Genomic DNA, 26,346 nt, shown 5'->3' on the forward strand with positions numbered 1-26,346 from the left:
TACCAAAGATGTGGCTTCTCATACTTGTCAATGTAACAGATTTTATTGGCATTGATGTGACATGTAATTTAATGCACCACTGCAACTGTTAATGCTTTTAATTGTTTTTAATAATGCTTGGCAGTTTCATAAAAAACTATTTTTTATTCTATTCAAAGGCCACACAGTGAATTGTCTATGGTTTGCAAACAGCGAGCTTCGAGGCAACAATCTTAGAACGTGGTGGTGGTGGTTTGGGCCTTATTTGACGTGTTCCAATTCTTTTTATACTCTCTGGAAGTATATTAGTCTATTCTACTCTGTCTGGGCCGTTCTGATGTGAGGTGAAATCAATCTTTACCCCCTTCCCAATCCTGCATGAGGCCAGACCTACACATTTGCAGAGGCCCAAGGCCATAAACATGACCCCAAAGTGCATCTTAGACGCCAAGTGACCTGCGTAGCCAGGCTACATGGCCTCTCAACGGATGGCCCTTCTCTAGCACATGCTGGGGTTCTCTGAAACTAAGACGAAACAGACAGAGGAGGTAAACATGCACTTCCAGCCCAGGGGCTTGCTGCTTTGTTTGCTGCTTTATTCTCTAGCGGTGCTTACATTAGAGCAGAAAAACTCTCAGACCTCTAGCTAATACCGGAGTCAGAAAAGCAACAGTACCTCCTCCCTTAACTTGCAAATATTGAGCACTAGGGCTGCAGTCTAACAATTGAGCTTCATAAACAGCTGTTGAGAACTGAAGGTTCTTAACTCCTCCAGTTGATGGAGAGGATACCTGTTCATACCAGCCTGGCTATGTCTGAATCCCATGTCTAAATCAGACGTTCTCAACAGGTGGTCGTTCTGTCTTCCCTGGGACTGTGGCAAAGTCCAGAGACATTTTTAGTTGCCACAGCGGGGATGGTGCTACTAGCATCTCATGGACAGAGGCCAGAGATGCTGTTTAACGTCCTCCATGCACAGGACGGCACCGCAACAATGAATTCTCCGGCCCCAAATGTCCAGAGTGTTGAGACCGAAAGACCCTGGGTCAGATGTGGCTTGTGCCACAGCTGACTGCAGGTGAAGGCGCCAAAGGTGGGTCACTGGTCATTCTCTTTGACCAGACCTCTTGGTGCAGTCAGCCGACTAGGAATGGGCATGATGCCCTTCGTGAGATGCAGTGCCATTAAGGTGTCGGTCTGTTTGGCTTTTGAGATGGAAGCTGATGGAAAGAACACTAGAAAATATTCTTGTGTTTGAAACATAAACTAGTCCATAAATATTTATGTAGTAATTTTACTGTTCACAATGCTTCACTGGGCTGACTGAATGTGAATCTTCTGCATTGTCCAAACCCGAATGGGCAGACACAAAATTCACCTAGAAAGCAACTCAGGTCTCATAAGATTCTTTATCCCAAATGGGAAAGGGATTCAAATCCGTAAGTTTATGAGTAAAAGGAAAACTCTTAGCCTCAAATCTGTACTACCATCCCTGGATTCTTATCAGTGACAACAAAACCAAAAAAAAAAAAATCAAGTGTCCCTTAAAACTGCAATGTTCAGGATCAGTTTTTATGACAAAGATTTAAAATCTCAAAATGCCTAATTATAATAACAAGAAGTCTTGACAGGAAAATTATTGTATTTATAATGTCAACCATCACACAGTTCCTCCACACGTGCAATCTTACCACCAGTTGAACTGAAGAGATTTTCTAGCTCATGTCACACTTATTATTTGACCAGACGCGACTCAGACTGAGAAACCTGTAAGACCACCCAACTTTGTGAAAGGGGAGTCTTTCGATTTGCCCCAGGTTGGGCACGGAGTCAAAGGGCAAGCGCCAGCTGTCAAATCAAATGGGCTCGCTCACCTTCCTCAGTTTGGCTCATTTTCTCAACACCAGGCTGCTATCCACATTTGACCTCCAGATGACCGTGACTTTCTCAATTCAGATGTGCAGCTTTGCTATAAATAAGACAGCCTAGCTGCACAGGCTGTAAATAACAGGAAATTATATGCTTTCTCCCGTCCTGGCCCTGCAAACCCCGCCACTTGCTGTGGTTGAATAGTCTCTGTGGGTAGACAAGAAAACACAGCTGCCAAAATCACTTCACCCTCTTAGAAGGGAAAGGTGTCAGGATCCCAAACACACCACACATAGATGGAGAAAATCACCGGGGAGGAGAAAATCGTATGAGATTGTCAGTGTCTGTTTGGAAGAGATGAAGACACAAGCATGTCGTGAAAATAAATTTATCAAACGATGCTGTTCATTCCTGGTAATTAATAAAAATAGAAAAAGATAATTCTCTGCTTCAAATGATATAGAATGCAACTTAAAGTAAAAATAATTATTGTTTCGATAAAAGGCTGGGGAAGACGTTTAATTCACTGATGCAAGCTATATTCATGGCATTTATGAAAAAAATGTTTTTAATATTTGTCGTCTGCTTTCCAATATTATCTGTATTCTTAAAATGTGCTTCTGAACTTCAAATGTAATTTTTGTAACTTAGAAAACAATGTTAGAACCACATGGTTGACCATTTGGGGCAAGGAGCAAAGCCACAGTATCATTAAGACGTCAAATCTGGTCCTGCCCTGTGTGATGGCAGGGGGCAAGTCACGGAGCCCTTTAAGCCTTGTTTTCTCACATGCACAAAGAAAATGAGGCAAATGCCCACAAAATATTCCTAAGCAAAAGAAATGATCTACGAAAAATGCTTCTTAAAATGCAACACGCCATGCAGATGTACTATCCATCCCACAGCATAAAACCTACAGTTCTTCCCAATTCTTCTGTGTCTACCCACTAGCTATGCTTTACCTACTCTGACTTATCTTTTATAAGAAAAGATCATTGGTGTCATCAATTGTGAGGCTAGTTTTTTTTTTCAGGATAATATCAATAAATGCTAATTTTCATTATATCTAAGCTACAACTGAAATGGTGTCTCTTCCTAACCATAGGTCTGTATCATCCCTAACCTAATGCTGGATGAATCTGTTTCTGGATATAATCTAAATTTAAAAATCAGTGTGAGTTTTTGGACACCACATTTTTAAACAAAGCTAGACTGACCGGCCAATCGAAATCATCACAAAACACAGACATTGTAGGTAGGTTGATATTACATTTCTTTCTAGGAAGCTCTTTCTCGACATTTTGATGAAATCAGAAGTCAGGCACTTCTAGCGTGCGGTCTTGAATTCTAAAAGTGACCGTTCACTTCCTAAAGCATTAACAGCTGTCTTGAAACACGCATACTTGAAGCCTCTGCATACGTATTAGTTTGTAGTTAGTACAATGCATGCATATTAAATATTTTTCTGGGAAACAAGTCACTTATACACATGGACTCTTGTTAAATTGTGGCATCTTGGGAGCTTTGGGAAATAAAATAATGATGCCAAATAAAACACAAAAGTAATGTTGTACATACAATGTTTTATAGAACACATTAACTAAAAAGGTAACTCGTCAGAAACAGAAGAAGCTTAGTCAAAGCTCTGAGCCCGACATTTGAAGTTATCTGGCAAAATTAGATGTAATTAGAAGCAAGGCAATGGAAATAAACATTTTATAAAAGACAGGTGTTCAAGAAACACACAACCATGCAGAGAAGGTGAGGGTGCTGGAGTCACCATCCAGCCATGCAACGTCCTCCTTCCCTCCTCCCCTCCCTCGAGTGAATTACAACATACGTTTAACAGGATCTTGGGGAAGAGGTTCCTGGGTAGTCTTGAGTAAACTTTGGGACACTATGGAGAAAATAAGAGAACATAACTAAAAACAAAAACAGAAACATGGGCATGATGGCGGAAAATCACTCACACAATTCTACTGACCAAAGGGAAAAACAAAAACAAAAACACTGAATTAAAAACAAAACTTAACAAACATCCTGCGTTTGGGCTTCAGTATAAAACACAAGTAAACACAAAAACATAGGATATATTTCCACAAAGACATCTTAGAATGCTGGATATTCTGTCTAATGGTACATCCAGTCCCTGTGAAAGCATCTCTCGCCCCCTCTCTCCCTCCTCAGTGCCAACATCATCAGTTCCCATCCACCTCTTCTTCGTGGCATCTCTATTTATTTCACCCATTCGGAGGGCAGCCCTGGCCCTCAACTCCCCGTTTGTTGAGGTTTTTACTCTCCACTTACACCTGTCCCGTCTTCTAACTGATCTTCAGCCTCTTGTGTTTTCTGTCTTGATACATTCTTTTCTAACCCACCTCCCCTGAAACTAAGTACTGACTGCTTGTCAATCACACCTTTGTTGAGAGCATTCATCTTCTGCAGATCTCTCGGCAAAGTGTGTGCATTCAGGGCACCTCCAGAGACCCCTTCTGACCTGGGGTGCCCACGGCTCTCGCCCCCAGTCTGGGTCAAATCAAACTAATCAAATGGAGAGGTTGTACACTGGGGTGAGATTAGGGTTTTATTGGGTGGGGATAATTTTAATTCTTGAGGCAAATTCATCATGGCTAATAATTTTTTCAAACCCTCTTTCTTACCATATAAATGTGTATATATTTATATATATACACACACATATTTATGTTCCAAAACATAAATCCACCTCAAGGGAAGAGAGAAAAAAGTTGGAAATCTGCCAGGAAATCTCTCCTCGCAGGGAAACCAGTTAGAATCACTGTAACAAAAGCTCTTTGTTCAAGAGACTCCAGGAAACAGAATCCCTCATTGTGCTCCCTGTTACCTGACCTAATTAACTTTTTTGTTTGAAACTGAAGAAAGGAGGCTTTTGAGCTGGAAGCCACAATCATCCCATCAGAGCCAGAAAAGAAGCCCTTGGGGTTACCAGTCCCTACACCTGCTCTCACACAGGACAGATGTGGAGTCGTCTCTTACACAAGAGACCAACAGGAATTTTTCCAGTAGATTCCACTCAGATACTGTGCTTCACAATAGAAGGTCTTGATGGCGCGGGTCCTTTGTTGTTTCCCTTAATCCTATGATCACACTGGAACGCAATTTATGTAATCCCTGGGAATCCTAGGCAGGAAACGGTGGCTGTCACCCTCACGAGAACAAAAGAAAAAAGGCAGGAATCTCTCAAAAGAGAAACATACCATTATGGAGTTTAATCTTTAATTTATCAAGTTGAGTAATTATTCCTTACATAATTCAAACTTCCTCTTCATGAACTAACTAACTAACTAACTAACTAAGGGATTGAATGTGGAAGGCTGTTCAGAAGTCCTGCATGTCTGGTGTGTTACCTTGGGAGAGCCACCTGCGGAAATAGTTTCAACTTGCATTTAAGTCATCGTGACTTCATTTACTTATCCCCCCAAGCTACGATAAAATGCAAGAGAAAAAGGCTTGGAAAATTATATCCCCTGAGCCCTACCTATGTCATTGAAGGTTTCTAATGCTAAGTCAGGAGTTTTTTACTGTCTATTTCCAAGAGAAGATATGAAAATTCGACATTGCAAATGTCCACAAGTGTGCTCAGGTGTCACTGGGGCATTTCTGCCTTCTGGCATCTGAAGTGCCTGCGCTCGACTCAGTCTCATTCCCTTGCCACCGCAATAAACGTCTCAAGTTATGAGATGACTTAAAGGTACCCATCATGGCAATACGTCTTGCCAATGCAACCAAAGCTCCATCCGCCAGGCTCCCGGTGGTAACCCTCATTTGCACATGGAGTGCACATGCAGAGACCCCAACACATATGTACACGGACAAACACGTAAGTACACAATTGCAGAAACAGCTGGGAAGACAAAACAGCAGCTTCAGCTTGTCTTAAAGAGAAGTCCCTAGAGATCGCAAGACGTATGCACCACAGCTAGTAAAAGAACACACCCATGGCCATGCTTGATTAGAGAAAGACGGAGATGTGTGCTCATGATGGAACGTACTGGAGGAGATGCCCGGCAATTAGAGAAACTGACAGAAACGTGGTTAGTGGTAGCAACAGACCCACTCCAAAGAACCAGGAAGACCCGTCTGTTACAAAGAGCAGAGTCAGTGGCGAGAAAGATGAAAGGTGGCCAGGCTGGAGGGAGGTCCACTTACTGACGCTGCCACACACGGCCATGCAGTACTCCTCTGTGTCAAAGTTGTTTCGGTTGCCGCCACATCCGCCGTAAAAGAAGGGGGCGCACTTCCCTTCAGTCACATCAAAGTACCAGCGGGAGATCATTGCTCGGCATGGCCCGGTCTCGGCTTGTTCAGAGCACACCTCTAATCAGAGGAGATGTGGGGAACCACATTTAGCATGAGAAGGTACGGCTCGCTGTTCAGTACCCACGCTTACTTTTCTTACCCTTTAGTCCTCCCAGCGGTAACCCGCGCTGGCTTTATTAGCATCTGCCAGACGCTTACTGAGGAATTCAATTATCTACCAGGACTTTAGAATTACCTCTGAGACAAAGCAGTGCCTGCTCGTCTGTTTAATGAGTGTCACTCTTAGGAGTAATAAAAGGATTCCAGCTAGAGGTGAACAGATCTTCTAGCTGCTGTTCCATTAATATTAAATGCCTAAAGATGTCCGCACATCAAAACGTTTCTTCACTATAAAAAAATAAGCTTCTCCTTTAAAATAAATTCAAATCCACTTTAAAGGTAAAAGGATTGTGTCTCGTTACAATGCGAAAAGTTTAGCCTCTCAAAAACGTTTTACTGTTGTCCTGAATAAATGACTGCCTTGACTCAAAGTGTAAAGTAGTTGCACATATTCTGAATGGGATCCAGTTTTCAGAGACAGCCGCCTGTCCACTGATTATATTTGAAAATATTCTGTATCTGTGAATGTTACTTAAAGTTGATTACATCAGCTCCTATTAAAGACAGAGTTTTAGTTGTGTATTTATCTGTCCCTTGGACAAAAATGTTCCAAAAAATAAAATGCAGTCAGACAGCTCTAGTTTGGAAATTCATATCACATTATTTTCCATTACAACACAGCTTACCTGTCAAGTGCCTTCCACCCTCCCCCAAATCAGTTGCATAATCCCTGATTGAAAGTGTAGCCACCTTTCTGATTCCATCCATCAAGTTATTGCGATTAGAATCAGCACTCTACCTCCCATGCATATCCCATTTTTGTTAGAAGTCAAAATAATTTTCCAACTCTGTTTGTGCCCTGCCCTGCCGATGCCTCAACACATTCCGATGTCTTGCTTCTTCTTAGTTTTTACTAACGTGCCAGGGGAAGGCACCCTTCTTCTAAAAGATAAAAGCCATGCATAACCCAGAGCTTCCTACTAGGAATATTCAATAGACTGAGCCTAACCAGTCACTCAAAGACAAAGATCCACAGTGCTGCCGTGAAAGGGATCTGCTGTTTCGCTTCGCTGTCCATACCACCCATTGCTCTTTCCAGTCAAGGTAGTGGTGATGGCAAAACCAGAAGCTGCTGCCATCAAGCTGATGCCAACAGAGAAGGGAGAGGAACAGTCAGCATCGAGCCCAGAAGGCAAGTGTCAAACTCACTGCAGGAGAAATGTCCTGTGTAACAGATGTCTAGGAAGATTCTGGTTCTCTTTGGATGGAAAAATCTGGCTCCAGGAGCATCAAGGTCAATGTTATCCATCATCAAGGTCATCTCATTCGGTACAGTTATTTTGAAAGTCCGTGCTTGCCAAGCTATGATGTGTTTTTAACTAGCTTTCTGCATGGAATTCTGTATGATAAAAGTCTGCCAACCTGTTGACACAAGTATCTCATCCACTTGGCAATGTGATGTATCCCCCAATGAACTTACAAAGGGTAAGTTAGTTTCAGTTGGGGGTCAGGGGTCTGATCATCTCTGAGTTACTCACAAAGCAGCTTTGGGGCTGCAGAGCTAAGGGTCCCTGCAAATCACAGCCGTCAGCCGTCTCCAGTCCTGGATGTCACCTTCTCTCTCAGCTGTAAGAAACGTCTCCATGTTGGCTTTTCCCATCTTCTCCATACAGCCCTCACCAATCTGTATGTACACGTCCACGTGACGTGCTTTCTCGTTTCTGACACATAACAATACTCATTCTTAATCGCTTGCTTGAGCTGTACCAATTCCAAAGACTTCCAGGTAACAGTATCTTCTGAGTCGACCCTGTGGTTGGAGCTGGCACTGAAGTTGCAACTGGCCTCTGCTACCGTGGGGGGCACAGAAGCCTCCACATCATGGCATGACTGTAAGTCACAGGAGCACAGGCAGCGGAACTCACAGTGTCTCCACCGTTCATGCTGCTCCTCACATTTCACACCTGTTACAGCACCAAACACGTGTCCCCTGCTACTTGCCTGCCACAGGCCCACAGGCTACATCACGGCTCTGCAGGGCCAGAACGCATCTTTCTGCTATGTCCAACGTACTAAATAAAAGTAGGTGTAATTTCAAGTGGGTGCAAGTCATGGGATCTCAAAGGAGATAATACATGCTAGATATCTGCCCTTGTATGTGACCTAGGAATGGTTTCTCACTTTCTGCAAAAGCGAAACTTCCCAGTCTAGAAATGAAACAACATTTACAATACATTGCCATTTTCCTATACTACAGTGAAACATTCATTTTTTTATTTCATTCATTTTTATTTTTCTTTTGCCTCATTCTCAATGGCTATGAAACCCTTTCTTAGTTAATTGGTAGAGCCCTAATCAACAAGAAAAAGCATCCAGGACTCAAAATCCCATTTATATGTTAACTAAGTAAACAGAATAAACGACACGATGAACCAACAACTCCTGTTGCGGTTTCCGTTTTTCAGACCCCTGACCCATCGACCCCTGACCCATCAACCCCAAAAGGCAAAGAAAAGAGTGACGATCTCCACTTGGAGTGTTTTTTGGCTCTTCCTGATGTCATGGCTACTGGTACTCCCGAATTTAATGGCCCAAATATTTTCATGACTTTGGGGTGTGTGGATATGGTGGGGAACAGCAATCATCCCCATGGTCCTCACATACCAGAGAATATTTGAGATAAGTTGGTCAGGAGTTGGTATAATAGTGTATGGTAATCTAGTGCCAAACGCGTAATGTATGGACGACTAGACATGTGTGAGCCTCAAGGAACAGGAGTGTGAATGCCTCTGTCACTTTGGAACCTCCGATCTGCTGACGTGGCGCGAGTGTGTTCCAGGCGCTCTGGACCAGAGCAAGCGTGGGCAGGTGAGGAAGGGTGTCTTGTTATAATCCCTCCAGTTACCAGCATCGCCAATCAACCATCAACCTGGCATTGCCCATCCCTCTCCTCCTGGCTGTCCCTGGAATATCAATTTCTTAGAGCAGTAAAGTTGGTATCAGGGGGACTCGTGAGTGCAGGGGATCATTCTTCACCTCTCACTTATAACTACAGTCCCATTCTACTGGCGGGCACACGAGTGTTTGCTCTCTCTGACCTTGTTTCTAACCCTCATCATTACAAAAACACTGTCCCTGTAATTGGAAAGAAAACTTTTGCTTAGTCTGGGAGAGGTTGAGGGTAGACATGGGGTCAGGACAGGGGAAGGATTATGCAAATGATTTTGCACAAGATATTTATTAATAAGTATAAAGGAGATGGCCAATGACCCTCCAAAGAGAGAAGGTGGAGTACATACTTCGGCTGAAGAAGTGTTAAGTGATCAATGTCAAGTTCACAGTTGTGATATATTACTATAAATGGGGGAAAACTGGGTGAAGACTATCCAGGATATTGTTCTATTAATTCTTTCACTGCATATGAATCTACAATTATCCCCCCAAAATGTGAAAAAAACAAGAACAAAAACAAAAAAACCCCATCGCATTAAGAAACATCTAAGAGGAATGTTGGTAGTTCAGTTTGCCTCAGAATTCTAATCTTGTCTCTTTCCTTGAATCATTTATCATTTCAGACTAATTGCCCCGACTACACATTTCAGTTTGAGAACCTTTCCTTTAAATTCCTTTCTAGCAATGAGAAATTACCAAGAAATCTATCCAATCAAGATTCTGACAAAGTAAAATAATTTTAAAGGATTAAGTCTTGAAATACATAATTTGAGAGCTGCCAAGACTAGATTCAGAGACAAAAAAAATCTCAAGGGACACTTTAAATGCTTATGTTTACATTATTATTTTTCTGAACAGAGAAACTTCTTCCTTACTAATCTATGGAAAACCCTGAAAAAAATTCAGTGAAAAAAATGTGTTTTCTCTTAATTGCTATAATCACTCAGTGGGGAATTATTTATAGAATCATCCACTAAATGTAGAGCTTGTAAAATGAGACCTTACATAACTGTAACATCAAACAGAATTCATCTGAAAATTAAAAATGCATCTCCTTTATCTTATCATCATTCTTTCCTCAAAATCTAAAATAATAAATGAAAAGATTCACATTTTAAATTCTATATTTTTGAATTCCAATCCACCTTCATTTCTATTCAAAATGAATGTTACGTGTAATAACGAAGGAGAAATTCTGCCCAGAATCGAAGCAGAGATAATTTTCAAAATGAATGTTTAAAGTTAGACAGAAACATAGGCACACACATCCAGAGAACTATAATCTTTGTTTATTCAATTTAATCCTTAAACTTTTAAGATCACAAATAGATTTCCTAATATTCATCTAGCTGAATTCTGCTGGCAGGGAAGGCTTATCACTTCTTTTGTAATAGCTCTATTCACCCTTCGAGACAAAAGACCATTTAATAAACCAAAATGCTAGTGTACACGCTGCAGAATGAAAAAGTTGATGTGCTTAAAAAAACAAGCCTTACGCATTTTCTGTCTTTGTAAGGTAGGTCCTTGCTGAGATTTGTGCTGGTTTCAACACTAAATTCCATTATCTAAAAATCAGTATTATACAAACAGAATATAGAAGCAAAGTTAGAGCTTCCTGCATTATATAAAATGATTATGCGGTTCACTGTTCAAAATACAGTGCTTAACTATAAAAAGTAACTGAATAGATGTCAAATTGGAGCAAAAATATTTTGTGGTCAACCAAACTTAGAAAGCTATTTTACACTAAAAAAAAAAAAAAATCAGCATGAAGACAGCTGTGAAAGTCGCAACCAGGAAGGGGAGAAAATCCCCACTTTCAAGAGTACAGTTATTATAATGCCTTCTTAAAAAGCCCAGTTGACAGATGTGCAAACAATTAGATTTCAATAATGCACTAAGTAAAGAATAATTTCATGCTGTAAAGCTTTTTTATTATTATTTCATTTTAATAACTGACTTTCTTCTATTCTCAAACTATAGGAAAGCATGTAAAATAAAACTGCATTACATGGCATGTATGAGTTTGAATTTACAAACGTTGAGAAAGTAACCACTTGAATAATCAAACCAATTAAACTAAAGAGTTATTTATAGAAATCTAGGACTTACATATTCTGATATTGTGGAAAAAAAAAAAACCCCAAAGTACCATAATTCCACTGTATGATGCAAGCATATATACACAATTAAAGTTCATTTGAGTTAAAAATGACGTATCTTGCAATTCTAGAGTAGGAAGGGAAAATGTATGAAGACAAACACAGTTTGGCCTGTAACAGATCACTTTAATTAATGCTAACAGTAAAAAAAAAAAAAAAAAAAAAAAAGAAAAGTAAAAAGCAGTAATATTGAAATCTACCAAATAGGCTTATCTTTAATATTTCAAATAAATGCTGATTTATCTGCCTAATCATTCAATCCATTAATAATGCAAATGGTTGGTGACCTCTATGTCGCTTTGTAACAGTTTACTTTTCAGCCTGATTAAGTTATTCCTACAATTCTAAATATACTGACTGAAACTTCAAGAGCCTGAGTGATTAGAATCCATCTTATTGTTGAACCCCCAGTAGGCAAATTTGTTTGATTCTGACGTGAAAATTTTCATGAGTCCGAATACTAAAAGATCGATTATTTTTTCAAGAATGTATTTTTTGCAACAACAGAAATATGTACTTTTAATGGGAAGGAGAATTTATAATGTGCTTGCAAATATTAGGAAGTAGTAATCAAAAAAAACATGCCCCATAGAAAGTGACTCTGATCAAGGGCGACGGTGATCAGATGTTTATTACCTACTAACCGTATTTTACTAAATAGAGGCATGTAAAATTAGGCAAGCAAGCTTGAACTAAAGTCTTAGGACAAATCTCACTTAAGCCCCAAATATGGGTTGAAATCTATAAACAAACGATGGGAACAGCTGTGCACGGTAATGAAATCACTGATTCAGTACGAAATGACGGTGCTAATTTGTCATGGAAGTCTCTAGAAGGTATCTGCAGTTGGCTTGCCTTTGACTGAATTGTGTTGATTCTCTAGGGCCATCCATGGCATGTGTCATTCCAATTATACCTGACCCAATTCTCACATCTCTCCGTGATGACAGATTATTTATAAAAACGCTACCTGAAAGAGATCTACTTGTAAAGTGTTTAGACTAACCAGTACTGTCGTGCTGTGAGTATTCACAAAACAGCACCATTATTTTTCCCAATACTTCTATTTCCTGTTTGCTATGGGAATAAACTTATTTGTCATCAAGCTGTGTGGTTAGTCGAAGCACAACAAAATATTACAAAAAGCTCTAAACTCTAAGACAAGATGTCATATACTTTGCTGGAAATGAGAGGAAGTGATTTTTTGTTTTTCTTGATGGAGAGGCAGGGTGTGTTGTGAAATCTGATTGTCTCCAGAAATACAAAGAAACAAAACTCTGATTTATAGTATTTACTGACTTCCATGGTGTAAATACACCTACCATTGGGATTTCACACTACCAATGGCTGCGGCTCACAAAAATCCTCAATACTTAAATAATCAGCTTTTACAGGCAGCAGGAGTTGGCCATACCACACCAATGAGAAGAAATAGGGGCACAAGAGAAACTAGTAACAATTAAGTAGGTCAGGAAATTGAGAGGGTTTTCTATTTTGCTTGGTCTTTTAGTTGAATTTTTATAAAATTACTCAGTATGTAGACAGAATTATTTCACACTTGGTGACATTTGAAAATATATTAAGAACAATGACACCATAGATAAGAATGGTTTTCCTTTGCAGTTTCCTACTCCCTGTCTCAATCTAAATCTGCACAGTATGGGGGCATGCAATGCTACGAGAGCCCATTTCTCCAAGTGTAGTCAGTCCATGAACCAGTAAGACAGCATCACCTGGGACTCAGGACTCACCCTGGACCTACTATCTCAGAACCTGTGTTTAGAAAGTGCCTCAGGTCACTTGTATGGGTATTAATGTTTGCACCATGACCAACCATATCTTTTATGTACAGTTGAAATATCAAAAGTATATATGTAAGATTCAATCAATCACTTTCCAAAACGACCAGAGGGAAAGGATGAGTAAAAAGTTCTACAGGTTTTAGCTTATTAAAAGAAGTGTTCATCTATTTGGGAAGTGGGGTATATAAATATTTTAGTAGAGTTGAAAGATTTATATATATATGTATATATACATACATATATATATATACATATATATATACATATACACCAAAAACTTAATTTTAAGAGATTATCTATACATATTTCGTTTACTCTGAAATTCTGTCTTATGCAAAATTAAAGCCGCTTCAATACTTCTGCCTTAAATCTAACACCAATATAATATTTTTCTCACTCATATTTAAGTCTATGAAAACTCAGACTTCTCAGAAACCCAGATTTCATTGATATTGTTCTTGTAACATGTCAGAACATTAGAAATATCAAAGCTTTTATTTTTATTGGGAAAAATGATGAAGAAAGCTGACATAAGGTCGAGGAAAGATCACTGGGCTTGGAATTTATTTCCTTTGTACCACTTCTCCGTAAGGAAGAATTACACGGTATGTTACTGCAAGAAAAGGATGCGCCTAGATATGAGAGTCAGGGGGTGAAAGGATGGTCCTGTAGTTCCATGCCCTTTTCTGGGAGAGACCGAACATGTCCACCTCGCCATGTTTAACTTGCTTCTGTCGTGGTACCCAGCGGGAAAAAATGGGCACCTTCCAGCCCAGAACAGCAGTGTCCTTGATTGCTCTAAGGATGCTAACCACCATTTGCTATTTTATAACAGGGTACTAGGGGAGAGTGAATTTCTCTTGGAAGCATTAAACAACAAAACCAGGAAGGCAATTTTTCTCCATCTCTCGCTACCTATGTGGCAAGTATGCATATATAATTCTTTAAAAATAGTAACTGTATGCTGATTATCTCTCTAAGCTATAAGACTATACATTACACATCTTATCAAATATGTTTATCTTACTGAGTATAAACTTTTTTAACATATATTTTGTTTATTTTACATTTTCTTCTGAAATGAAAAAATGTTCACTGCTACCTACAATGTGCAAAGCACACAATGAGGTGTCACGGTTAATGTTAACATGAGACACAGTACTGTGGGGAGTTGGACATCACTGTGGATCTCAGTATCACAGCCCAGTGCTTTGCAACCAGAGAGATTCTGCTTCCGACCCTCTGCCAAGGGACATCGATCAATGACATTTTTTGGTCGTCACACCTAGGAGGTGCTATGGGCATCAAGAGGGTAGAGGTGATAAATCCTGCCAAACATCCTGCAATGAACAGGACAATCTCCACAACAAAGAATTGTCCAGCCTAAAACATGAATAACACTGAGGTCGAGAAATCCTGCCACTGCCCAAGTAAATACCAGAATTCATGCTGCATTTTAGTAATTTTGCCCAATCACGAGACCAAGGCTACTGTGCAGCAGTCACTAACACCTCAGAAATCCTGGGTAACAAATGCTGTTAAATTCCAGAGCAGATATAATCATGAGAATTGGCCAAAAGGTCTCTCATTGCTTCCATCACGAAACATCAGGAACTTAAAATTACATGCAAACAGCATGAAACGTGTGCCCATCCTCTGTTCTCAGAAATTATATCCAATGAGAACATAAATAAATTTAAGGAAGGGAGATAACTCTTACAGTTAAAACACCTGAACTGTCTTACCATTATTAAGTCAATACCATGCACTTTTAACAAGGTGCACTGTTCAAAACTCCTTGTACCATTCTGAGAGTATCCTAATTTTCAAAATTTGGGCAGCTGTGATTCAGTCTTGATTCCTCTTGACTTCTTACTCTTCCAGTAACAGAATCACAAAAGGTCAGACATTGGAAGAGGTGATAAATTTGTAGTGGGGCAAAATGGTTCAAGGCTGAGAAAAACAGATGTTTGGGCTGAAATCCACCCTGCTTAAAAACTCCAGAAAGCATTTTTCTTCAAGGGGACTAAAGATTTCCACTAAAACACACAGCTGCTACCTGCCCAAGGAATCAGAACGTCTACTCAATTGGACACGTGGATTAGCTAAAAAGGCGTGCCTGTGAAAATGACATGCATGTTTAAATGAACTGTTTTTTCATGTGCTGGATTTCTTTTACTAGGTTTGATTTTTTTCTTAATTGCAAGCTCTGTGTTGAGGAAATTCAACTGTAGGCCTTTGTATATTTTTTGAACAGCAACTGAGAAAGACCAGTATTTTTTAAAACTGTGGTTTCTGGCCTGTAATTGAATTGGGCTGGAATTTAAAAAAAAAATTTTACTGAATTTTTAATAAATACATTTAAACAATTTTTAATAATAAAACCTTTAATAAATTATGTCCAGCCTAAAACATGAACAACACTGAGTCGAGAAACTCAACCACAGCCCAAGTAAATACCAGGATTCATGCCGCATTTTAGTAATTTTGCCCTATTAAATAAACATAAATAAACATTCCCTAATAAAGAAACACAATTTATTAAAATAAGTATCTTTAGCTGATTATTTCCTCTTCTAACATTGAATTGAAGAAGCTTGACACAAATAAAACAGTGTGGAAGGTGGAAACAAAGCACTACTAGCCACGGAAAATTTCAAGCAAAATCAAGTTCAAAAGTATAATTTTCTATGTGGTAACACAGATCTTTCTGAATATACTAAACCACTGACTTTACACTCTATGGTATGCAACTTGTATTTCAATAAATTTATTACTAAACATAGAAAATTATATACATATACACATCACATGTGATTTTTTATATGGCTCTGTTTCTCACTCTCACATTTTAAGCTAACTCTCTGAGTGGGCTTTTACATCGAGACCATTACACTACATGGAAAGAAGTTTGTCAAAGCCATGCTTTAGTCCACCTCTACCAAAGCATATATCAAACATCTCAAAATCAATGACCGGTGCCATGGGGCACAAAATAATAGGCTGCCACCAATCACATCTATGGCCAGTGCTGATGCCCGTTCTCTCAACATCATTTGAAAGGATGCTAGATTCTGGTCCGGGAACAGGAGTGGATCTTACTTGCCCGTGGTCATAACACACGGAGAGGTGAAGGCTTCCTCTAATAGGAGCAGCCATTATCTCTTTGCCCGGCTCCCAAACCCGACATGGAGCTTTATTTTCATCGTGGGCCAGTGTGCGGCTACCAGGCCCCCAGCGAAGGTACATGAGTACATTTCCACGTTCACAGCATGTCAAGCTCACAGTTTTCTCCAAATTTTGCAAAAAGTTAAACGTGAATGAGAAGCAAGAATCCTGTTAGTGAATTATGGAATACCTTCTAAGTGGCACGTCCATTACAAATAGGTAACACTGGAGACGTGAGAATCAGGCTAAGCTCTGTTTGCTCTGCCCTTGATCAATGCAAGCTGCTCTGATTTATTTATGAGACTTCCTGGATCTGTTCTATTTGGTGCTCTGTTAACTGGCAAATTCCTTCTCCTTCAAAAATCACTCAAATGCTAATTTCCTGGCAATGCTGTAGTTGATTGAAACTTCTGTCTCTAGGCTGAGCACTTGCCTTCCCCTGTGCCTCCAAAGTTCCTCCCTAGCCAGGCCAGAGAGACTGGTTTCTCCCCAAGAGTGAGTGTGCAGCTATGGAAGCAACCTGAGCAAGCCACCCCCCGCATACCCCTGCACCCCAGGAACGGGTGTAGCACCCAGTACCTAGGAGTGCCTTGGTGGTGGTGGAATGCATGGCAGTAAATCTCACGTATTAATGGTTACCAGAGGGAGAAGAACAATAATTTAATTCTGTGGAGTTCGGTCACCTAGCCCAAGGCAAGCAACATTTAGATCAAACTTGTAAACTTCATCATCATATTGGTAAGTTGAAAGTGCCACCTCTATCGGTGTCTCTGTTCATTTAAAAGAAGAACTTCCAAGGGGTTTAAAATACCTTCAAGAAATGAAACTCTATCCTGAAATGCAGTGGCATTTAATGCTATCTTGGTTCAATTTTCAGCCAGACATAAAATTTAACTGCAGATATTTAAATATACAGTACATTCACAAAAGGTATTTTAATCAAGAAACCAAGTTTACGTTGTTTTTGTCCTTAACATATGTCCATGAATATCAGCTCTCTCATAAAAATGGATACTTCACAGTTAGGCTTTTTATATTTTAAAAAGATACTCTGTTGGCTTACCTTTGACATTTCTAATTAGTAGCAAACACTAGTTTTCTGGAGAATCAAAATGATGCTTGTAACCACAGCAATCATAGCCGCTTAGGTTAACTGAGCACTTACTGTCTAACAGGAACAGTGCTAAGTGTTTCCCGTGGATTACTTCACTTAATCCTCACAAAGTGGTTAAAATTAGGTAGGTATTGTTAAATCCCATTTTCCAGAGGGAAGCAATGAGCCATGGAGATTATTTCACTGACACAAATCTACACAGTTAGTAGGTTGTAAAGCCAGGATTCAACTCTAAACAGCCTGTGTTTGTAAACAAATTGGAATATTTAGAAGGTGCCAGGCATTACACGATTAAGTGCTTAACATGGATCATCTAAAGTAATTCATATAAAAAAAATGCACCATCATCCTAGCATCTATGAAACACACATGAAAAAACAGACTTACCAAGGTAAGTCTCACTTAACTGGCTCAAGGCCCTAAAATTATTAAGTTCTCTCTTTAAACACTTGACTCGTCTGCCTCTCACCCTAAGAAAACTACCGTGATGAAATTAACTTGTTATGGTAGTATGTGAAATATTAAAACCTTCTAGTATTTTTCAAATGATCAGTATCAGAGGTTTCCTGTAAAGGCCTGGATAGTAAATATTTTCAGCTTTGCAGGCCCCATGGTGTCTTTTGCAAACCACTCAACTCTGTCTCTGGACTAGGAAAACAGCCATCGATAATGTGAAAACAAATAGGATTGGCTGTGTCCTAATAAAACCTTTTGATTAGAAAACAGATGACAGGCCAGATTCAGCTCATGGCCAGAGTTTGCCAACCTGTGAGCCATAGCCATCATTTGATATAATAATAATAGATTATAATATAATAATAACAATAATAATTATTATTATTTAAATAAGAATTCTAAAATTTAGGAAATGCTCAGAGTGAAATAATAGTAAGATGAATATATGTCTATAGTGAAGGAATACACTTTTACGAGGGAACACAGGTTAAACTGAACTAGTGTGTATTCATAAACAAAAGGAAAAAGAAAAGCTTGACATTAGGGTAGTAGAAATATCCTGCAAATCCTGGCTTCACCACTGACCAGCTGTGTGACCATGGACAGTTTTTTAAAAATTTCTCTCAGCTTTAGCTACCTTGGCTTTAAATGGGGAAGTAAAATTTCAACCATGCAGCATATTCAAGGGTTAAAGGAATCACTGCCCCAAAGGGCAAGGGGAGTGGTGATTCTGAAAACACAAGAAATTCCAGCCTGATGCCTCATCTGTCACAACAGTGATAGCCAACTCCCCCATGATACCTTCCACAGGAGGAAAGTGCCCGACCATCAGCAGAGGCAGAATATGTATTTGCTGAATCAATGAACATTAGGGGAAAAAAAGGTCACTCTGGATGGCCAAAACTGGCTAGATTAAATCAAAGACTATGTCATTTATTAAAATACCCATATTGAATCAGAGTTTAGAACTCATGGTTGAGTCACAGATTACCCCGATGTCTTAGGTTCATGAAATGCAATCCTATATCAAAACACAGGAAACTGGGAGCCAGTGTCTCATATACTATTGTTGTACTCAAAGTGGCATTGGCTTACTCCCCTAGGTCAAAACCAGAGATCCTAAAGCCAAACGGATGTTGTGCTCACTTCCCCACAAGCCCTCTCTCCTCTGGAATCAGTGACACAGTCGGAACTAACACCTTGCATGTTGGTATCAATGATTCTAATACAATATGGCTGAACGTTTTATGACCATGCTGAAATGTCCTGTTTTCCCTTCCTCTGCTCCTGTCTTTCAAATTTTAACAGGTTACAAAACTATAGAGTTTTCTAAATTTTTTAATATTTTTATTGAAGCACATTAAAGACTCGTATTAGTAGCAATATGTTGGTAATGAAGAAACAACTTTCTTATTAAGCACGGTTGTAAATCACACTTCCTCTTGGGCACTGAAACATTAACATTGGAAACTAGATTGTAAGCCTCTTTTCAATCTCTCTTCTCTTCAAGTCATTTCCAGGTTTTATTTTCAGCCCAGGATCGGGCAACTTGTAGTGAGAGTTCACAAGGTGAGCCATCACTTACGGCACCGCCATCATTCTTCACCAGGGAAGAGCTGTAACTCATCTTCCACACCAATGGTGTGGAGGGAAAGGGCTCTAGGTAGCTGGCCCCTTTACTGTCACCATCTAGAGCTTTGACTTCTTTATCGGAATTAGCTGGGAATACAGAAAACTCTGACACGGATGCAATATACCATAACATGTTTCTCCTCTTAAGGTTCCTTTCCCAGAAGGACTTGCCTCAATGACAGCTTTTGTCCATTTCAGGAGTCTTAGATGGGTGGATGGATTCCCATTAAAGGCTCTTTTATTCCTAGCATTAATAGCTGATACCGCTAAATGATCAACTATTTGCTTTTAGAAGGTTACCTTTTTTTCTTTTTTTTAAATTGAAGTATATAGTCAGTTTATACTGTTGCATCAATTTCTGGTATACAGCATGTTTCAGTCATATACATACATAAATATATTCGTTTTCATCTTCTTTTTCATTATAGGTTACTACAAGATATTGAATATAATTCCCTGTGCTATATAGTAGAAATTTGTTATTTATCTGTTTTATATATAATAGTTAGTATCTGCAAATCTTGAACTCCCAATTTATCCCTTCCCACCTCCTTTCTTTCCTCTGTGGATAAAGAATATGTGGTGTGTGTGTATGTGTATATATATATATACACATACACATACACACATACATATATATATGTATACAATAGAATACTAATCAGCCATTAAAAAAAGAATAAAATAATGCCATTTGCAGCAACATGGGTGGACCCGGAGACCGTCATTCTAAGTGAAGTAAGCCAGAAAGAGAAAGAAAAATACCATATGATATCACTTGTATTTGGAATCTTAAAAAAAAACAAAAACAAATAGAGGTAACTTTTAATGCTCTTCTTGACATCAGCATTATTAACTTATCTTTTAAGGCTACTTTTTCTTTTTTTTTTTATCTTTAGCCTGAGATTTTTTCCCCTAAATTCTCCTTTAATTGCTTTGTCTTTCTATAAAAAAATACTACAACATATTTGTCCCTCTGTTCTATCTTAATACCTAACAATGCTACATTTGGAGAAAAACTGAAGCAAGAACTGGATTTACTCAGAATTTAACAAGACCATATTATCCCAAGAGAATTCTGTCCTGGTCTGAAATACAGGCATAAATTTATGCGGCATTCTCTCATACACTGCATAAATTATGTCCTCCCTGTTCATCCATCCCCTCAACAGCAGTAACAGAGAACAAAATCTCTTCACTGTTTCTACTAGAAAAACCCCCAGCACACAGTAGGTCCTGAATTGACCACTCTTGGTTAAGATCCACACTTGCCAGCCTGGCATTGAAGGTCTCCACAATTTAGTTCCAACCTAATATCCTGTAACCTTCTTATGGCAGATTTATCTGCTCCAGTTTAAACTGGACTGACCCTGTCTCCCAAGCATGCCATGTGCTTTGCCAAGGCACCACATTGGTTTTCCTCTTCCTACTGACTCTAAAGGAGGCTACAAGAAAACCCATCAGGAGCTCCACCACGAGCCTTTCCAGTTCTCCTTCAAGTGCCATCTCTTTCATAGACCCTTCTCTGATCAATCTCTTATTCTTTGAAATAGGCTCTGGGCTTGTAGGTTTTGCAACACAGACGTCACATTTCTTTGACCTATGCTTCCTACTAGACATGAACGCCCATGAGTGTCTGCTGCCCTGTGTATTCTCAGTTTGATCGATCCACTGAGCCCAGCAAAATGGCTTGTACCAAAGAGGTACTCCAAAAACAAATGTGAGCAAGTGGGCAATGTTGATTATGCAGACAGCTATCTTGATGGAGATCACAAGACCTGGAGTCCCGCAGCAGAATATTCGCTGCTGTAATATGCAGTCACACGTCTTTTAGGTTTCAAGAAAAAGAAGCCCTGAAAAATCTGTCCTTTCCACGCTAGGAAAATAGAAGCTAACAAGTTCATGTGGACGATCTGCCACCAATGATCCCAGGAGGGGCATGGAAAAGACCCTGGGAAAGAGTATCTTGTGTACTTGAAAAACAGTGGCTCAAACAAAATGTGCATTTACTTAAATGTAAGGAGTTGCCATTAAGTAGATGATAAAGTTAAACAATCTATCTTGTACTATATGTTTATTTCTATAGTATATGTGATACTCCCAATAGATTTTTTAAGCTAACTCTGAGTGTTCAAGTCAGAATCTCAGTTTTAAAAGCTTCAAGTTAAAGAAATGCAGAACTTATTTATCGATAGGTTATTATTAATGTTATTCTGCCTAGTAAGTTTCACCTTAACTACTATCTTAAGCGAAAGCAGCCAGACACAAAAGGCCACGTGTGACCCTACTTGTATTAAATGTTGAGAAAAGGCAAATCTGTAGAGATGTAAAGTAGATTAGTGGTTGCTTGGGGCTGGCAGTGAGAGCAAGGATTAACCGAGTGGGTGTGAGGGCTCTTACTGGATAATGAAAATGTGCTAAGACTGGTTTATGGTGATGGTTTCACAGTTTGATAAAGTTATTAATGCCACTGAATTATATGCCTATACCCTTAAAAAGAGTGAATTTTACATGTAAATTATACCTTAATAAAGTTATAAAAGATGCAGTGAAGGGAAGAAGATACTACAATGATCATTAATAACTTACTTGAGGCAAAAAAAAAGTATCCCATTTTAAGCTCCAATTTAACAATGGAGCTGAAATCAATAAAAGTGAAAGCAAGACTTACAATGTTGTAACATTTGTGGATAGACTTTAAAAGTATTTGCAATACATTAAAACTCAATAATTCTGTATATATTCATTCAATCTGATTCTAGAGCCATCTTTTACAATTTGCACAACAAATGCACACCCTTTAAGGAAGGCATACCCAAAGATTCACTAGTTTTGGTTGTTTAATGTAAACAGAATGCTTGTTTTTATTTCATGGAGACAAGAAGGAAGTCTTTTAGTTCATTCAGTTTCTAACCTTTCCAATAAGAGCTTAACTAAACAGAAAAAGAAAGTCTAAGATCTTAAAGATACATCTACCTCTCTGAGAAGGCACTGTCACTTCCCCCAATAAGATAATGGAAAGACAACATAAGTCATACAAGTTAAGTTTCACAGCAAACAATAATGCGATACTTACCAAATACCCTTCTTCTGCTTTAGTGAAATCTAACCGCAATTACTTACTCAACTAAGATATACTGAAAATTTTCTCTAAGGCAGGCACTCTGCACCATACTAAGTAAAATTCAGCCTTTGACATCAAGGAGCTCATAGTCTAGGAGGCGGAAGAGGCAAAGACAACGGAGTGTAATAAACACCACTGTCAGGAGAACGCCAAGGAGGTCCCCCAACTCGGCCTTTGTCAAATGACATGGCGCCCAGTTAGGTAGGGTTCTGCCCAACAATGTGCCAAGAAGCATACACACAGGCACAGAATAGCCTGTAATAGCAGGATTTCACGTGATTTGAAATGAATTGTTGGACTGCTTGTTAAACCAAAAAGAGTTCAACAAGAATAGGATAGCTTTGTTATTGTGGAATTTTTACTTGTGGTTGAGGACGGCAGTGGTGGTAGGTTGGAGAGAAATTTCAAACTCTGGTGTGACGGCTTCCTTTTCCCCTGAGAAGGAAAATTCAAGAGTGGAGGGATGTTGAGGGTAGGGGAGTATATATGTGTGGGTGGGGAGGGCTATGTGGGAACTCTGTATTTTCTGCTCAGTTCAGCTGTGAACCTGAAACTGCTCTAAAAAAATAGTCTATTTCAAAAAAAAAGAGTGGGTTACCTCGGACCACCTCTTCCACGGACTCCGTGGTGGTGGTGGTGGTCGTGGCAATGCTGGTGGTTCTCTCTGTGGCCTCTTCGTAGGGTTCCTCAGCCTCTTCCTCTACTTCTTCACCATCCTCATCGTCCTCGTCATCCTCTGCCTCCTCTTCCTCCACATCAGCCACCTCCTCCTCCTCGGCTACTTCCACGACTTTGTCTTCACTGGAGCAGGAAAGAGAAATAACCACAAGAGTCATTTCAACAAATTTCAGGAATGGAAAAAAAAAATGACAAGGAATTTTGGAAATTTAAGAAGGAATGTGGTGCTAAGTTAAACACACACACAAGGTTCGAAGCCAGCAGGTCAGAGTATGAATCCCAGCTCAGTAGGTCTGCAACTTTTTACCCTTGAGCACAGCTCTTTTTAGTTTGCGCAGCTGCAAAACGAGGATACCATGATTCCAACTATAGGACATTCTGGAAAAGGCAAAATTATGGAGACCATAAAAAAGATCAGTGGTTGCTAGGAGTCTGTGGTGAGGAAGGAAAGGATGAAAAGGCAGAGCACAGGGCAGTGAAATTGCTCTGTAAGATACTCAATCAGTGGATACACAACATCATGTGCCAAAACCCACAGAACCATACGACACGAAAAGTGAACTCTAATGTAAACGATGAACTTCAATGAATAATAATGCATCGACATTGGTTCAAGTGTACAATACTGATGCAAAATGTTAATAATGGGGGAGGGGCAGAGGGAACTCTGTACTTCCTGCTCAAATTTTTTCTAAACATAAAACTGCTCTAAACAATGAAGTCTATTAAAAAGGCTGGGGTGGGGGAGGGGGAACAAAACAGAGTTTACTGTATTACTGGGATGACCTCTCGTAATGTATGAGAAGACAGCACACAGCACTTGCATAGTAGATATTCAGTAAAGGGAGGTGGAAACTGGTTCAAAATGGCTATTGAAAGTTTAAACTGGAACGGGAGAGGGAAGAAGAAATTGGCTTAAATAAATCTGTAATACTCAATGGTCAGCTGAATATACCAACAAAATGTAGTCTGTGCACCTAATGGAACATTATTCAACATAAAAAGGGACGAAGTATTGATACATGTTACAATATGGATGAACCTTGGAAACCTTATGCTAGGTGAAATAAGCTGAATTTAAAAGGACAAATATAAAATGATTCCACTTATTTGTCTGGGATGATGAAAAAGTTCGGAAATGGAGGTGATGGTTACACAACATTTTGAATGTGCTTAACATCACTGAGTTATATGCTTAAAAGTGTAAAATGGTGAAGTGTTGTATGAAACTATTGAAACTACAGCCGTGTTCCTTTTTGCTAGTTGTGTAAACGTTCTAGAATATCAGATATTTCAGTGGTTCTCAAATTTCAGTGAGTATCAGAAGGATGCACCCAAAAATCTTATTAAAACAGAGATCACCAGGCACCACCCCCAGGTTTCTGATCAGTGGTCTGGGATGAGGGCTGAGAATTGGGATTTCGAACAAGTTCCCAGGTGATACTGACGCTGATGGCTGGGGGACAATGTTCTGACATATGCAATACTGAGAATAATGGTAGCAGACAGGCAGTAAGTCACAGCGTAATTGGCAAGGGGGTCAGGAGTAGTATTTATGGCATTAAACATGTACATACTTAATCAGACTGGTAAGTAATAAGTCTGCAAATGTGGATGGCCAAAGAAGACCACATCTGGAACAAAATCAGTTAAGTCCTAGTAGGATGTTCTTGCGGCAGTCATGTACCTACCAGTACAGACGTGGTCGAGAGCATGTGGAAGATGACAAATAAAGATTGGAATGTAAGTGTTCAATAGTGAAAGCGTATCACGTGTCATCTGGCTGGAGAGGAGAAATAGAAATTTCACCCTTGATCAGATCACAAAACCCATACAGGAGAAAGATGTAGATGTGCTGGAGGATGTCAGCTCACCAGAGCATCTGCCACAGGTCCTATTTGGTAAGTAGCACCAAAGGAAAAGGATTTATTTATGCCTTGTTGACATTTAAATTTTAGCCCAGAGCTGATGCCTGCCTACACGGAGAAGCTCCCTGTTGGGAAAAGTGACAGGAAGCTGGGGGGTTGGTATCAGCCACAACATGAAGCCTTGGGATGCTAGTGTGAGTTCCGCATTGTACAGAAAATCGGATTTCAAAAATGGCAGGGAAAAGAGTGGTGTAGGGAGCCAGAAAGGAAGATGGTAGAAGGCTTTCAAATACTGAAAGTCTGATAAGATAGCCACAAATGCTGAGGGTGAAAAAGAGAAAGATATGTGAAGAGGGAATTCCCTGACTAACTCAGAATTTAAAGGACTATTGCATATGTGTATAACCCCCCACCCCAAGTGGAACGTCTTTCTAATCCAGATTAAATATGAGAAATGGATAATAAATGAACTTATCCAAAGAAGTTGAAGCATGTGGCTAAAGATAAGAATGAGGTGCAATTTATCAGACAGAATAACATTAATAGTAATAATCTATCAATAAATAAGTCATTATTAATGGAATAAATGAAGTGAAGTGAATAAAATAAAGATGACTTAATCTATGCCATCAGCCAGTTTAGTGTGTTGGGGCTATCTTTCGTATTCAGACAAGATCGTAGGCACCAACACTATATAGTTCTCTAAATTTGGGGGAAAATTCAGGTTAAACCAGGGGGGGAAACCCAATCAAAAGCGTCTTCCCCTTAAACCGTGATGAATGCATGCTGTCTTGAAGCAGGAGTGGAGTGACAGGATCCAGGTGTGTGATCCAGGGTTAGGACAGCACTGTGCTTCCAGGTGGGATGGTGAAAACACGACCCGGGTATCCCCAGGGACCTCCCCCAACAGTCTCTGTTAAGACTGACATGTTGCATTTAAAACTCCAAACAGAAAACATGCTTATGAAAACAGCTGTGTTTTAAGTGATCTGCATTCTGGTATGTGTCTGGCCAGGAAAGAGTGAAATAGATGCCTATCACCCATCACTGCATCTGCCTGAGCAATTTACTGGCATAATAACAAGGACTCGAGATCCATGATGGTTCAGCTGGCGGAGGAATTAAATTACTTCGCCTAAGAGAA

General features: G+C 39.5%; 1 protein-coding gene across 6 annotated transcripts in view; it reads right to left on the reverse strand.

The window, feature by feature from the left end:
- Positions 1–26,346, reverse strand: part of APP (amyloid beta precursor protein) — a 259,277-nt gene that overhangs the window by 93,025 nt on the left and 139,906 nt on the right. For 2 of the 6 annotated variants that reach the window (XM_031458262.2, XM_010977390.3), the window contains exons 6-8: positions 23,255–23,457; positions 6,037–6,204; positions 3,689–3,745 (exon numbers count right to left, since the gene is read on the reverse strand). In XM_031458262.2, the coding sequence (XP_031314122.1) occupies positions 3,689–3,745; positions 6,037–6,204; positions 23,255–23,457 (428 nt within the window). The remainder of the gene's footprint in view (positions 1–3,688; positions 3,746–6,036; positions 6,205–23,254; positions 23,458–26,346) is intronic. The other 4 variants (XM_031458271.2, XM_031458279.2, XM_031458292.2 and 1 more) reach the window with 2 other exon arrangements.

Source organism: Camelus dromedarius, chromosome 2, assembly GCF_036321535.1.
Source record: "Camelus dromedarius isolate mCamDro1 chromosome 2, mCamDro1.pat, whole genome shotgun sequence".
NCBI classification, from domain to species: Eukaryota; Metazoa; Chordata; class Mammalia; order Artiodactyla; family Camelidae; genus Camelus; species Camelus dromedarius.